The sequence below is a fragment of the Choloepus didactylus genome, chromosome 13 (assembly GCF_015220235.1).
Source record: "Choloepus didactylus isolate mChoDid1 chromosome 13, mChoDid1.pri, whole genome shotgun sequence".
NCBI lineage: Eukaryota > Metazoa > Chordata > Mammalia > Pilosa > Megalonychidae > Choloepus > Choloepus didactylus.
In genome coordinates this window covers 18,303,150-18,319,329 of record NC_051319.1, presented here as the reverse complement: position 1 = coordinate 18,319,329, position 16,180 = coordinate 18,303,150, and the positions used below count along the sequence as shown (strand labels likewise).

Genomic DNA, 16,180 nt, shown 5'->3' with positions numbered 1-16,180 from the left:
GCAAATTCTAGTGTTTGTTTTTTTTTTTTTAAATGCAAGTAACTCGGAGAAGCACATTTTTTTTTCTTAACAGTCTGCCTTCTGAGGATTTTGTCAGTGTTTATATTGAAGTTAAACCATAGAAAGAAGGCTGGGAGGGGAGCAAACATCTAGAGTGCTTATTATGTACCAGGCACTATCCTAGGCCCTTCACACATGTGACTACATCTAATTAATAAAGAGGTAACAATGCCCAAACCCAAATCAGAAACTTTACAATGCCAGCATGATATAGAGCAAAATGTGAAACAGAATGTTTCACTGCTCCGCCTCGATTTGTGGGCTCTTCAAGAAACAAAGATGCCCCCTAGTGTTCAAACTCTGGAAAAGTGTTTGTTTTTTAAAATACAGAATGCCAAAAAGCTTTGTTCAAAAATAGTTTTTCATGCATTTCAAGTGAAAAAAGAAATTGCTCTTATTTCTTGAAATAACAGAATATTTCCCCCATGGCATTGAAGTAGAATCAATTGAGTAAACATGATATTAAAATGATGGTATCAAAAAGAAATTACAAACAAGGTGGTATATCATCTTCTATTGCCCATACTCCCCTTTGTCATTTTCTCCTATTGTAAAGAAATCACGTAAGCCCAAATTGTTTTATGTAGTCACATAAATGCTAACTGTACTTAACTTCAGTTTAGCAAGGAGTAGGTAAACTATTTTTTATTTCTCTCTCATTAAGTATATAAAATGTTATATAGATGCTTAGAAATAGAAATATAATAAGATATGAAGTGACCTTGCAGTGTATAAACAAGAATTCATACACATTGTTCAAAGATTTAATGGATATCACTGATAGCTTCCATAGTGTGTTGAACTGGGTATAATGAAAGAAAAATCATAAATTCTCTAGTTCATACCAGGGCATGCCACTTCAAAATAAATTTTAAATAAAAAGGTAAAATCAGTTGGTTTATGTTTTAAATACAGCTTCATATGTTGTATATTTTTTGCTAAACCAAACAGCAATGCTGTCAACAGCTTTGCAAGAGCCATTTTATCATCTGACTGAGGAGCAACAGACTAATAGAGTAGTTTTTAAAAAGGGCAACCTGATATCACAGCATTTTGGCACAAACATTATAATATGTCATTGCATATTGATGCAGCAGTACAATAGAAACATTGCAATGTGGTCTTAGGGCAGTACACCATGAATATTTTATGTCTCTAAATATGATACTCCATTTAACACCTTCTCTTCCTTTACTTCTGGAAAAGTACAAACCTCTTCTACTTTGAAGAACAGTGGTCACTAAATAGCTGAAATTCCTTTTTGTTTGTACATTCTGTGAGTTTTCTTAGAAAATTTGTGATTTCCTTAAATTTCATGTAGTTGAAGCAGTTTCAACAAAGACAGCATCAGATGAGCAGTTCACAACCTTAGAGGTGAAAATACCACATTACTTATATAGACACTCATACCTAAGAGTCTATTTTACAGTACCAAATGCATTTAGAGTGTTACTTACCAGTTACTCATACTTCTCAGGAATTACGTTTTATTAGATGCTTGCTAATTTTTCTGAGTTGTATTGCTTGGAGCTGATTCTTCCATCCTTTCTGACTGAATCTGGCCCTTATTTTCCCTATTACTGTACTTTTATTTTTCACTCATTTGCCTCCTTGGGCACACCTAGCTGTCTTAAGATTTGTTTAAGACATTTAGAATGTCTCTAGTTAAAATGTTAACGATTGCCAGTGTTAGGAGAGGGTAGCATCCAATAAAAATGCTTGATAACACAGTATGTGCATATGTAGATGTGTAATATATTTTTTGACCATATTCCCTAATGTTACTTGATACATGGATGAACTGAAAAAAAGGATTGAAAATTTTCTGAACTCTGATTATTCAGGATGTGTATTAAATGAGATGGTATGTTGAGTTAATAATGGCTTACCCAGGATCTATTTTTCAAACATTTCCTTTGACAACCTTTCTGAAATGCTCTAGTGTCTTTTACTGTTTTAGATTATTTGGCACAATGTACCCAATAAAATGTTTGTTTAGAATAATGATTGATGATCAAGCATTGCTATTTAACTTAATTAAAATTTAAATACATTGAAATTTTCTGTTCCTAAGTTACACTAGCTACATTTCAAGAACCTAGTAGCCACACATGGCTAGTGGTTACTATATTGAACAGTGCAGAGTACAACATATCCATCATCACAGAAAGTCCTATGAACACTACTGACTGGGCCATCAAGTCTTATTTTATATAAGAGTACCTGTAGAGGGCATAAATTAAAATTTTCTATGCCCATTTTGACTTTCTCCCTGAGTTTTCTACTTTTAATGAAACATTGGTATCCATTTATTTCCTTGTTTATTCTTTCTCTTGAAAGTCAGGCACCAAAATATAATTCTAATTAGTCACATGCTATGGCTAGTTAATTGAAGTTTACTGTCATAATGTGAGTTTTTGCTTGGTATCTTGTGATGAAATAGGGGTATATATATAATAGGGGTATATTCCACTTCCAGCACAGAGTCTGGTTGGGCTCCATTTTATCAGTCTTTGTCCATGATCATTTGGGTTTTTCATTTTGCTTTGCTTTGCTTTGCTTTGCTTTTTGCTGCTACTACCAAGGTTAAAAGGGGGAGAGGTTTTTCTGTCACAAGCCCCCTTCGTTCTCTCGCAGTCTTCCTTTTTATCGTCTTGTTCACTATGATCTAATATACAGAGTCAGTTTTAAAAGCTTAGCTTTTATATGATGAAAGAAAATTTTAGGCAATTAAGTGATTAGCAAGTAGATTGTCCTTGATTTGACAAGTGTTTAAAGGATGAGCAATCTCTTCCTATGGTCCAGTGACCCTTTTTTCAGGCGTAGTCATCTACCTTTACATATCTGTCTTTACTCAGGTACCATCCTTGTGTGTGTGTGTGTGTGTGTGTGTGTGTGTGTGTGTGCGCGCGCGCGCGCGCGCGCGCGCGCGCAAAACACAATTTAGCCCTAGATCTATCCCTAATGATTTCTAATCCAGCTGAGACATTGTTACCCTGAACTCTTCCCTGGGGAGTCCTGCGTTCTATTAACATATAATTCATCCTTATCTTGAATAAACGTCTTATACCTCTGGTTCCCACAGTCTACCTCAGCTCATCTGGGATTCACTTCATTGTGTTCTCCTGTCTGCTACTTTTCATATAAATTGTTTCTCCTCACCTCGCCCACATCATCACTCTTCCTGCAGCCTGGAACCAATTTTTTTGACTTTATCTGCCCCTTTCAGTGAGGCACAATCATTATTAGCATGTTAAAAGAAAACCCCTTTTGCCCTGGTCCTTATTAATAAAGGTTTCTAACAAGCATTTAAAATACTTAAGGATTCAGAGTTACATTTTTATTTAGAAACCCTCAACGGGAGATGATTACCATTCTGGAGTGGATGCCCTCCCCACATTTCAGACATTCTATAACTGCCCTGTCCAAAATGGTAGCCACTAGCCACATGTGGATATCTAAATTTAAATAAATTACTGTTAAATAACATTTAAAATTTAGTCCCTCATTGCAGTAGCCACATTTCAAATGCTCAACAGGCACATGTGGCTGGAGACTTCTGTGTTGGACGATACAGATTATAGAACATGTCTGTCATCGAAGAAAGTTCTGTTGTTCCTCTCTAAATCATTGTATCAGACCACTTTTCCAAACTTCTGAATGTCTCACCTTTTATCAATTGTCCATCTCTTCAAACTGCCAAGTAAACATGTACCAAAAATGCCCCCACTCCCACTGAAAAATAATGGTGATTTGAAATTGGAGCCACAGATTAGGGACAAGAGACTTATATGATAAAGTTTAAATCATACTCTTAAGTAGTTTAGATACTTTTAATAAGAATCTCTTAGAGCCAGCTAGGAGTTGTGTTTGTTTTGTTTTGTTTCCTTACACTATTCACCTCATTTATTAAATACTTGCTATGTATTCAACAAATACATGTTTTAAGGATTTTATTTTTGATCCTCCTCAAACCACTCTGAGATGCATAGTATTATTAAACCCATTTTACAGGTGAGGAAATCAAAGCACAGAGAGGTTATGTTACCTTCTAAGTTTACACAGCAGACTATTCCTTACACTTAACTTCATTATGAGTCAACCTTGGACTGAATTTACCCCAGTTGCTACTTATGCCTGGGAAACATAAACTGGCTAGAAGAAGCCTGAGGAACTGGGTAAATATCAGCATCCTCAGTCTGGGAAGAGAATGGAACTCTAGTTGAGTCAATTTAAGTTTACTCTTTTTTTGTAATTTCTTATTTTTGTGTTGTATGAGCTTAAACGCTTGAGCATAAAAGATTATAAAAAATAAAAATGCGTAGTTACTATTGTTGCACCAAGAACCTTAGTGGTCTATAAAAGAATTGTTAAAATATGGATTCTTCTCTCCCTCCAGTATTCCCCCAGCATGACAATGAGTGTGTGATCCATTACCAAGTCTCTTCATGAAAACCACAGTGAGTCAGCCCTTCACAGAACTGCGATGGAAGAAAATTATTCATCACAGTGTACAGTTAAACAAAGGAATCTCAGTCACAACAAACCAACCTTTTTATTTCCTGCTCTCTCCCCTATTTTGTGAAGAAAGCGGGTCCAAATGTGATTCAAATAACTGTACGGAGCAGCATATAGAATTTTCCTAAACTGAACTGCAAATAATTATCTGTGTATGTATATGTGTGGGAAAGAGAATGTATTGTATATGTGTATGTTATACAAGCATATACACATACATACATTGACCCACAGGACATTGTAAAATATTATCACATGACATCTTAAGTAGACTTAAGTAGGGACTTCTATTCCATCCTTTTTTTCACGTTTACATTTTAATTATTAAAAGTTGCTCCTGCCCCTCCCTGAAATATTTTGTGCTGTGTATATCACTGCTTTATATAAGTTATTTTTTAAGGTGAACTCAGATGTTATGGTTTTGTAAATGTCTGCAATCATGGATAGGAATAAAATTGCTTATTTGAGAGCTTTCATTAAATTGCGTCTGATGCAAGTTATCCTGTGAATCTCAAAGTGTACTGTCTAAAAAAAAATAGAAGGAAGTGTGTCTTCATCTTTATGTTAAAGAAAAGGTTTCTCAGTTACCTTCAGTGAAAAGTATTTTTGTACTTTTTGTTTAGGAAAAACACTTAAATCAACAGAAGCTTAACTGGGGCCTGACACAGTATATTTCTGCAATAACTACTTTAAATGGAGTTCTTCATTTGTTTGTCTTAGATGGTACAGAAAATCATTATTTAGCCCCAGTTGCTCAGACCATAGCAATAAAGTGACAGGGGTTATCATACTTTAAGCAATGTGTTTTCTCTTTAACATGGTAAAGCCCAGAGGTGATAAGAAAATCAATTTGTCACTTCTTAACAGGAATTTTAGGGCTAAATTTTTAATAGCATACTAATGGGAAATAGCCTCTGATTTTTATTCAGACTTCTTGTGAACATTTCCATGTAGACATTATGAAGCAGATACAGTAAAATGATTGAAACTTTCAGCACAGGGGGAAAATCAGTCTTTAAACCACCTGTGGGGCTCTGGAGTACTACTTTTCTATCCAGGTATCTTTCTTACTAGCAGCAGAATTGACTGGTAACAGTCCATTTTGTGTATACCTTCTCACTGACAGTAAAGCACCTGCTCTGTTCTGGAATGTAGGGCTTTTATTTAGAGACAAATCATCTATGGTAACTTTGCTTCATCTGGCCAGCAACTTCAGGCCAAATGCACACTGTGTAACTCACTGTTCAGAAAAGAGTGAGTAAATGTGTTTTATGCCCTGTTTTGTTTTGTTTTGATTTTTTGTTTTTTAAATTATCCACTTCCCTTATGAAAGCATCTTGTTCTATGGCACTTTCCTGATCTCTGTGTGTGTGTGTGTTTGTGTGTGCACATGCGCGCTTCATTATACGTACAAACACCTAAATCATAATAGAAAAGTGTGAAGACTTTAAATTTAGACTGTAAAAGATAATTGAGTGATTCTTTCTGTTAAAACTATAATACAAATATCCCTTGATAAACATCAACTGTATATCCAAACCACAGACACTGTGGAAAGCATTCTTTAATCTCAGGTAAGAGGAATTCTCTGTTCAGAATTATGATCTCTGAAGTGAAGCTTTGGCATTATATTTGGTACTACCTAATCCCAGATGACTTAACTTTTCTCAAATCCATAATGAGTTATTCCTTCTAAAATATAAAGATGTTGCTTTGTGTATGACAGGGGTGCTGGGCCGAGCTGCTAAGGGGGAAAAAAGAAGCTGAATTAAATTTACCTTACAGATTTAAACTATAGTAAAATGAGCCACCATTACTCACAATGTGCAGGAGTCTAGGACTACATAGTGGAGAACTGCCTCCAGCTCTCAGGCTGCAGAGAACTTTGTTAACAAACTCAAACTAAAAGGTCTTTAATTCAAGCTAAGGTAACCTGAAGATGAGAATAAGTACAGACATTTGAATTTACCAACAATAATTTTAACTTTAATTTTTTATGACAATTGAGCAAAAATTGAAACACCTTTGAATTTTAAACTTAATCTTATGATGCTAAAATTTTCAAACATTTTGTTGAATTTTCTCCATTGTTATTGATCTTGAATTACTTTTATATGACTTCTGAAAGGTATTGTTTCTTACTATCACGAAGAATCATGAACCTGATTCCAGTTGCCCTTATTTAGAGGTAATACTGAAATATAAATGGCAACATGGGTCCACTTATTTCTAAGCTATTTGGTTAAAACATAAAAATTGATTCTTTTCAAGGTATAACAATCAACTCATTATAAGTATTTATTTCTTTTTCTGTCTTGGAACTTAAATTAAAAATATTTCAGGTATAAAATTTCCTGAAATAGTTCTAAAAAAATTATTTTCAGGAGAAAATTGTATTCAAGAATACCAGAAAATAAGGTTACTTAATTTTAATATCCAAATAATTTTTTCATGCATCAGAAGAAAGATAGTATACCTGTATATTAATTTTTAAGTTTTAAATCATGTAAACCTTATCCTTTTCTCTTGTAAGACCATTTAACCTTTTTATCTCATGTTTTCCAACTCCACTCATGTGTCCATGTTGGCCTTGATGTATACTAGCTAGCTGTTCCTGGGGTTGCTTTTACACAATTCACCTTACAGTAATAATATCAGAAAACAAAATACTCTTACAAACTGCAAGACTATGTAGACAGTAAAAACATTACTCTGCTTTGCATTCTCCTTAATTCACTACAGTTGGAAAATGCATGTCAAATTCTTTCTAAAGTACCTGTGATTCCTATCCAACTAACCTACTTGTAGCAAAGTTGACCCTGGGAACAAAGGCTGTGGGGTAATTCCCAAGACATTTGATGGGTGAATCTCAGCACCCCTTTAAAGTGTTCCCAGTTTGGATTCAGTTGCTAATAAAAAGGAATTTCACTGATAGAAATCTGAGATTCAGATTTCTCTTTTGCCGAAAAAAACTGAGTCAGTTCTGTTCCCCAAGCATGGAAAGTGCCCAAAATGCCCCCCCCCCCCGTCCTATAAGAATAAAATAGAGAAAACTTCCATTTTCTGTAGTTTAAAAGACAGTACATGGAAATAAGTTCAGTTTGAGTGTGAAAAGCCCCACATCTGTCCACACCTTTCCTTCATCATATCATTCTGGGACTGTGCAGCAAAGCTTTTGAAACCTCTTCCTCTGCAGGGAAGTTCTCCACAGTCCTTAATACTGTGAAGTCTTGACTGGCTTCTTCCATGGCATTCTCTTTCCCTCTCTCTCAAATTCGGAATCCCCTGGTCAAAATAAGTTACAGACTGAGTATTTTTACCTTCTCAGATCTTACAATTTTCATCTCAAAATAAATAGTTTATAGTACTAACAGTTTTTCCAGGGGAAATAATTAAAATTTTCATTTCTTGATTATCACTGTTTAATCAGAAGCAGTGCCACAAATCATAGTTCTCCACTTTGGAATGCATTATAATATTTTGACACCAGCGTTTCCCTTTTTAATTTTTTATGTACTATATTTCTCTCTCCATAAAAACACTAATTGATACAAGAAGTAGCCCATGACTGTATACTGTGGGAAGGAGAAGTCCAATAAGGGACAGTAGGAGGGACGGAGTTGCCATGTATTTTCCTAAAAATAGGTTAGTCCTTTTTTTCTCTATGCTTTCTCTCCTAGTGGAAGAAGATTCTTATTTGCCATGAGAAACAAGAATCCCTCTTTGCTTAAATCCCTGAGTCTGTGAACCATACCTTGAGAAATACTGGGAAAGTAAAAGAAAGAATGGTGAACTACTATTAATAACATCTCCATTTTTGCATATGAAACGTGTGTGTGTGTGCATGGCATGTGTTGGGGCAGTAGTATGGATTTTGCTCACAAAACACTCCCAGTATGGTTTGCATTATTTTATAGTACAACTGATAACTATTAAACAGAAATATTTCCTTTGACCACTTGTTATTTTAAATGGTGAAATCAGTCTTAAAAGGGATTCGAGATGGAAAGGAATACAGCCCCTAAGCAGATGGATTCTCCTATACCCAGCTTTTACTTAGCCCTGTTAGCTTGCCCATACTATGCTTTCTTGTGAAGGCACTGCATCTAAAGGTAAGCACATAAATCATCATTTAATCCTTTATCACTTTAATGACATTGTCAGGAATCGTGCAATAATTGTAGTTTTTTGATGGGGACATTTGTTCACAGGAAGTTGAATTGGAATTATTAATTTGTTTCACCAGAACTGTCAACTTTACCCATGAACTGTAATTCTCAACTGTAATTGAGATGACCTACTGATGAAAAGAACCTAAGACCACTTTGATTACTTTTCTAAACTATATATATATATTCTAAAGAGAAATCCTCAGTTGAATAAATCTCCCAAGGAGAATTTCCTCTGTTGGAGCTTCCCCTGTTAATGTAGTATAACTGGTTTCCCTGAATAGAAGAAAAAGAATTTCTGTGAGTAGTTTAAATGTGAATATTTTTACTATCTACATCTTTAAAAATGAAATACAGTACTATAGAGAAAGTGTGTAAATTTTAAAGTGGGAGTAGGCATTTTCATATATAAAATTACAGTTCATTTCTTCCCCTTTTTGTGGATTTACTGACTATTCTCAGGATAAATGTTGGACTCATTTTGATTATCCCAGTCACTGAAATGTTATGATCTGTTCCTACAAATATTTAGCATTTCACTTTAAAATTAAATGTACCATTAACATGACAAAGGTGAGTTTTAATATTCTTAGAGAAATTTGAAAGGATTTATTCCCAGTTAATGTTAAAACTTTATCCCACTTTCTCTTTTTTCACCAAATGACCTCAATACATTGCCAAGAGAATGAAATTTGGATTCCTCACAATGTCCTCAGAACACAATACAGTATGTTGTCAACTAAATTTCCATCATGTCCTTCTACTAAAAGTGCTCCATAAATGCAATTATCTATCTACTTTTTAAAAAACAACAATTCAAATAATCTGTCAATTTACATAATTTGAAAACAAATCTTTAAATTTAGCAAAAGAAATTTTCATGGTATGAACTACTGATTGAAATCTGTATGTGGCTCTCTGTCAGATCTTATTTCAAAATGTTATGCTTTCTTTGTATTGACAATTAAAAACTTACACAAACTATATGTTTGAATGAATAATTTAAAGGACATGCTGTTGTTTCAAACATGAAAAATGGAAAAACTCTTTACAAATAGAATTCTTTACTCATGATAGCCATCAGCTTATTGAATTGTTACTTTATCTAATTGTGATTTTAAGAATTTAAGATGTTTTCTTATTACATGTGTTAATCTGTTGTAATGTCTTCCTGCAAAAAATAGAGTTATTTGTAAGGTTTTTATAAATGCAAAATTTATGTATAAATATGATTGGAATATGGCATAATTTAATAATCTACTATTCTTAATTCAACCATGGCCACCAGCTACCTGACACATTTTGTATATTTAGCATCTGTGTGTGTGTCTATCTGACTTGTCTGTTGCACGCACAGTATTACATTTTTTCTCAAATGGATTTATCACTTAATGTTTTTGTACAAGTACTTGAAATATTCATGTAATGGAAAAAGTTGCCATAATAGTGTACATAAATGTCCCTTTATTTGGCACGTGTTTCCACATTTAATTAAAAAAATACTGCATTTCATGTATAATTTCTACCCTTTTATTTATAGCCTCTACTTTATTATTTACTGAAAAAGTAAAGGAAAGTGTCCACAGAAGCCAGCATAAATGTTTTCTGAATGACAAATCAAAATCTAACTAATATAAATATCTCTGTATATAATTGCATTAGATAGTATGCCTCATAATATTCAGGAGTCTGTAATATCAAAGGATTGACATGCATTTAAGAAAAGGCTCTGATGAGGGACTGGCTTTCATGTAGTCAGATAACAGAGCTTTTTTATACCAAAAAATAACTTATTAACAATTGTTGCCTGTTAATGGATAAAAGTTCAGTATTTTATTCCAAATAGGATTATGCAGAATGTGGAAATCTGAAGCAATTATGAGGATAATTCGTGTAAAACTGCTTCTCCTCGATTATATTCATCTTTCTCCTGAACTGCACAAATGGTTGTCTCAATTCACCATCAAATTTGCCTAAACAGAGGCTCTGAAGTAGGTTCTGCATACTACTCTGTGAGTACATATAGAAGGACAAAGGTCTATAATTGGGGTGAATTGTTTTTTCAATAAATTCTTAAATACTAGTTCCACACTTTCTTTATGGTTATGAACAAAATCAGATCTTCTAATTCAGTGATGCAGCACATTTGTACATAATGATTAGAAAGGTGAATAATATAAATTCCAGCAAGCCAGGCCAGGATTTAGGTTGATGGGAGAGGAGAATAGGTAGCAAGGTAATTGAAGGATCCTTGAATTTAAAACAGATAGAAATTTTCTGGAAGTTGATATTTAAACTATCTCTGTGCAAAAATGGTTATCTTGGTGGTAGTACTATGTAGTTGCAGGGGAGGAATAGTATAGAGAAATAAAAAGCAGCAGAATTAGTTAATTCCCCCTTAACACCCCCAGTGAATGAGATTTTTTTTTAAGTGAAACCATCCAAAATGAATGAAAAGGGGAATGAGAGTGCTTGCATAGCTGCCAAGCAATCTGAGTAACCAAGTGTTTGTTCTTGTAGCTAGTGTATCCTTAAAAGTGAAGAATCCCTTTACATCAAAAGAGGCATGAAAATTTAAAAAAAAAATCCCAGAAATTTCATTCCCTACACAAAATTTTTATATGAAATATGGTGGAGCTTTTTAGAAAGTTCTAGGCCCATTAGACATTGAACATAGAAATATTTAGTTGCCTCATTCAGTTTACAAAGCTTCCCTCGAAATAAATTTTGGTCTTGTTTGGCTGCACCTTCAATTCTCAATGTGCTGTGCTCTCATGTTTTACTCACAGGGTCATGTATTTAATTTTTTATTGAATTCTTTAAATTTTTGTAATATATATAACACAAAATTTCCCATTTCAACCATTTTAAAATGTGCACTTCAGTGGTATGAATTGCATTCACAATGTTGTGCTACCATCACCACCATCCATTTCCAAGACTTTTTCATGACCCCAAACAGAAGTCTGTATCCATTAAGCATTAACTCCCCTTCTCCCTTCCTCCAAGCCCCTGGTATTCTCTAATTTACTTTCTGTCTCTATTAATTTTCTTATTTTAAGTATTTTATGTAAGTTGAATCAGAATATTTATCCTTTTCTATAAGTGGAATCAAAATACTTATCCTTCTGACTTACTTCACCCAACGTAATACTTTCAAGTTTCATCATGTAGCATGCATCAGAATATTCCAGTGTATATATATCCCATTTTGTTTATCCATTCTTCTGTGATGGACACTTGGATTGATTCTACCTTTTGGCTATTGTGAATAATGATGCTCTGAACATTGGTGTACAGAAATCTGCTTTTAATCATTTGGGGTATGTACATAAACATGGAATTGCTGGATCATATGGTAACTCTATGTTTAACTTTTTGAGGACCCACCAAACTGTTTTTCATGATGTCTGTACCATTTTACAGTCAGACCAACGGTGTACCAAAGTTCCAATTTGTCCAAGTTTTTGCCAACACTTGTTAATTTCCATTTTAAAAATAATACCTATCCTACTGTGTCTGAAGTGGTATTTCATGCTTTTGATTTGCATTTCTCTGATTCATGGATGTTCTTTAAAATGTCTATTCAGGTCCTTCACTCAGTTTTAAATTGGCTTGTTTGTCTTTTTTGTTGTAGCAGCTCCATATATATTCTGGATATTAAACACGTCAGATATATGACTTGCAACTATTTTCTCCCATTCTGTGTCCTTTCAGTCACAAAAGTTTTTAATGAATTTTAATTTTAATGAAGTCCACTTTATCTTTATTTTCTTTACTGATGATTTTAGTGTCATATCTAAGAAATAATTGTCAAATCCAAGGTCATGGAGGTTTTCCCCTAGGTTTTATTCTAAGAATTTTATGGTTTTAGCTCTTACGTTTAGGTCCTTGATCCATCTTGAGTTAATTTTTGTATATGACATGAGGTAGGGGTCCAACTTCATTCTTTTACATTGTGCATATCCAGTTTTCCCAGCACCGTTTGTTGATACTGGGAACTATTCTTTCCCCCATTTAATGTACTTGGCACCTTTTTCAAAAATCAGTTGTCTGCACATGTATGCATTCATTTCTGAATTCTTGATTCATTCCATTGGTCTTTATGTCTGTCTTAATGCGAGTACCACACTGTTTCAATTGCTGTGGCTTTGTAGTAAGTTTTGAAATTGGGAAGTGTGAGACCAACAACTTTGTTCTTCATTTTCAAGATTGATTTAGCTATTCGGGGCTCCTTGCAATTCCATATGAATTTGAGGATCAACTTTTCCATCTTGGAAAAAAAAAAGGCTGCTGGAATTGTGATGGGGATTGTGTTAATCTGTAGATTGCTTTGGGTAGTATTGACATCTTAATTGATTGAATATTAATTCTTCCAATCCATGAGCATGGAATGTCTTATAACTTATTTAGGTCTTTAATTTCTTTCAGCAGTGTTATGTGGTTTTCAATGTACAAGTCCTTCACCTCCTTGGGTTAAATTTATTCCTAGATATTTGATTCTTTTAGATACTATTGTAAATGGAATTGTTTTCTTAATTTCTGTTTCATACTGTTCCTTGCTGATGTATAGCAATACAAATGATCTTTTTTTAATTCAGTTTTATTGAGATGTGTTCACATACCATACAGTCATCCATGGTGTACAATCAACTGTTCACAGTGCCATTTTATAGTTGTGCATTCATCACCCGAATCTATTTTTGAACATTTTCCTTACACCAGAAAGAATCAGAATAAGAATAAAAAATAAAATTAAAACAGAACACCCAAATCACCACCCCCCATCCCACGCTATTTTTCATTTAGGTTTTGTCCCCATTTTTCTACTCATCCATCCGTACACTGGATAAAGGGAGTGTGATCCACAGGGTTTTCACAATTACACTGTCACCCTTGTAAGCTACATTGTTATACGATCGTCTTAAAAGTCAAGGCTACTGGGTTGGAATTTGGTAGTTTCTGGTATTTACTTCTAGCTATTCCAATATACCAAAACCTAATAAGTGTTATCCATATAGTGCATAAGAATGTCCACCAGAGTGACCTCTCGACTCCATTTGAAATCTCTCAGAGAAGCTTTATTTCGTTTCATTTTGCATCCCTCTTTTGGTCAAGATGTTCTCAATCCCATGATGCCAGGTCCAGGTTCGTCCCTGGGAGTCATATCCTGCATTTCCAGGGAGATTTACACCCCTTGGGAGTCAGGTCCCACATGGGAGGGCAGTGAGATCACCCACCAAGGTGGCTTAGTTAGAGAGAGGGGGCCACATCTGAGCAACAAAGAAGCACTCAAGGGGAGACTCTTGGGCACAATTATAATCAGGTTTAGCCTCTCCTTGCAGCAACAAGCTTCATAGGGGCCAGCCCCAAGAGAGAGGGCTCAACACATCAAGCTGTGAGTCCCCAATGTTTGTGAGAACATCAGCAACAATCCAGGTGAGGAAGTCCAACACTTCTGCATCTTTCCCCAGCTCTTCGGAGGGGGGGGGGGGGCGAGTATATATTTTCATGCTCCACCCAAATTACTTTAAGATGTGAATACAACTGATTTTTGCATGTTAAATCTTTTTCCTGTAACTTTGCTGAATTTGTTTATTATCTCTGGTAGCTTTCTTGTGTGTTCTGTGGGATTTTATATATAAAGGAACACATGATCTAAAATTAAGGCAGTTTTCTTCCTTTCCAATTTGGATAACTTTTATTTCTTTTTCTTGTCTAATTCCTCTGGCTAGAATTTCCAGTACAGTGTTTAATAGCAGTGGTGAAAGCAGGCAACCTTGTCTTATTTCTAACCTTAAGGGGAAAGCTTTCAAGCTGTCACCATTGAGTATAATGTTAGCTGTTGGTTTTTCATAAATGCCATTTATCATGTTGAGAAAGTTTCCTTCTATTCCTATTTTCCTGAGTGTTTTTGTCATGAAAGGCTGTTGGATTTTGTCAAATAATTTTTCTTTGTCAATTGAGATGATCGTGCTTTTCCTTCCTATATTAATGTAGTATATTAAATTGATTGATTTTCTTATGTTGACCCATCTTTGCATTCCTGGGATAGTTCCCACTTGGACATGGTGTACAATTCATTTAATATATTGTTGGATTCTATTTGCTAGTATTTTGTTGAGGATTTTTGCATCTAAATTCATAATAGAAAATGGTCTGCAATTACCTTTTTTTGTGATGTTTTTATCTGGCTTTCGTATCAGAGTAATGTTGGGCTCATAGGATAAGTTAGGTCGAGTTCCCTTCCCTTGAGTTTGAGAAGGGTTACTGTTAATTCCTCTTTGAGTGTTCAGTTGAATGCACTCATGAAGCCATCTGGTCCTGGACTTGTCTTTGTTAGGAGGTTTCAACCTCTTTTCTTGTTATATGTCTATTGAGATCTTCTGTTTCCTCTTAAGGCTTTTTAGGTAAATTACATGTTTCTAGGAATGTGTCTGTTTCTTCTAGATCAGCTTTGTTGGTCATACAGTTGTTCAAAATGTTCTCTTACAATCCTTTTTATAGTGTCCCCACATTCATTTCTGATTTTAATTATTTGTGTCTTCTCTTTTTCTTTGTCATTTTAGCTGAAGGTTTCCCAATTTTACTGATCTTTTCATGAACAAACTTTTGGTTTTATTGATTCTTTCAACTGTTTTCTATTCTCTATCTCATATATCTCTACTCTGGTTTTTAATATTTCCTTCCTTCTGCTAACTTTAGATTTAGTTTGCTCTTTTTCTACTTCCTAAACATGAAGTTAGTTTATCCCCCCCCTTCTTTTATAATGTAGTCATTTACAGCCAAAAATTGCCATCTGAGCACTGCCTTTGCAGCATTCCATAAATTTTGGTGTGTTGTGTTTTCATTTTCATTCATCTCTAAGAATTTTCTGATTTCCCTTATGATTTCTTCTTTGACCCATTGGTTGTTTAAGAGTTGTTTAATTTCCATGTATTTGTAGATCTTCCAGTTCTCCCTCTGTTCTTGGTTCACAGCTTCATTCCATTGTGGTCAGAGCAGATGCCTTCCATGATTTTCATCTTTTTAAATTTATTGAGAATTGTTTTATGCCCTAACATATGGTCTATCCTAGAGTGTGATTCATGTGCACTTGAGAAGAATGTATATAAAATGCAGTTGTTCGGTGGAGCATTCTATTTTGCCTGGTAAATCTAGTTGGTTAATAGTGTTGTTCAAGTCCTGTTTCCTTCTTCTTTTTTGTTTAGATGTTCTAGCCATTACTGAAATCGGTGTACTGGAGTCTCTACTATCATAAAACTGTTTAGTTCTCCCTTCAAGTATGTCAGTGTTTAATTCTTGTATTTTGGGACTCTGTTATTAGATGCATTTTTTTTTTATTAAGCCATTAGTGAAAATGTGCATTTATTTTTTTGAATATGTTTTACTGTCGAGCATACATAACAGTGATAACTATCAATGTACAATTT

General features: G+C 34.4%; 1 protein-coding gene across 5 annotated transcripts in view; it reads left to right on the top strand.

Annotated features, from left to right (window-relative positions):
• SSBP2 (single stranded DNA binding protein 2) overlaps positions 1-11,531 on the top strand; it is a 402,865-nt gene extending 391,334 nt beyond the window's left edge. For all 5 annotated transcript variants that reach the window (XM_037801548.1, XM_037801547.1, XM_037801545.1 and 2 more), the window contains one exon: positions 4,460-11,531. In XM_037801548.1, the coding sequence (XP_037657476.1) occupies positions 4,460-4,489 (30 nt within the window). In that variant the 3' untranslated portion in view covers positions 4,490-11,531. The remainder of the gene's footprint in view (positions 1-4,459) is intronic.
• Positions 11,532-16,180: the final 4,649 nt, after the last annotated feature.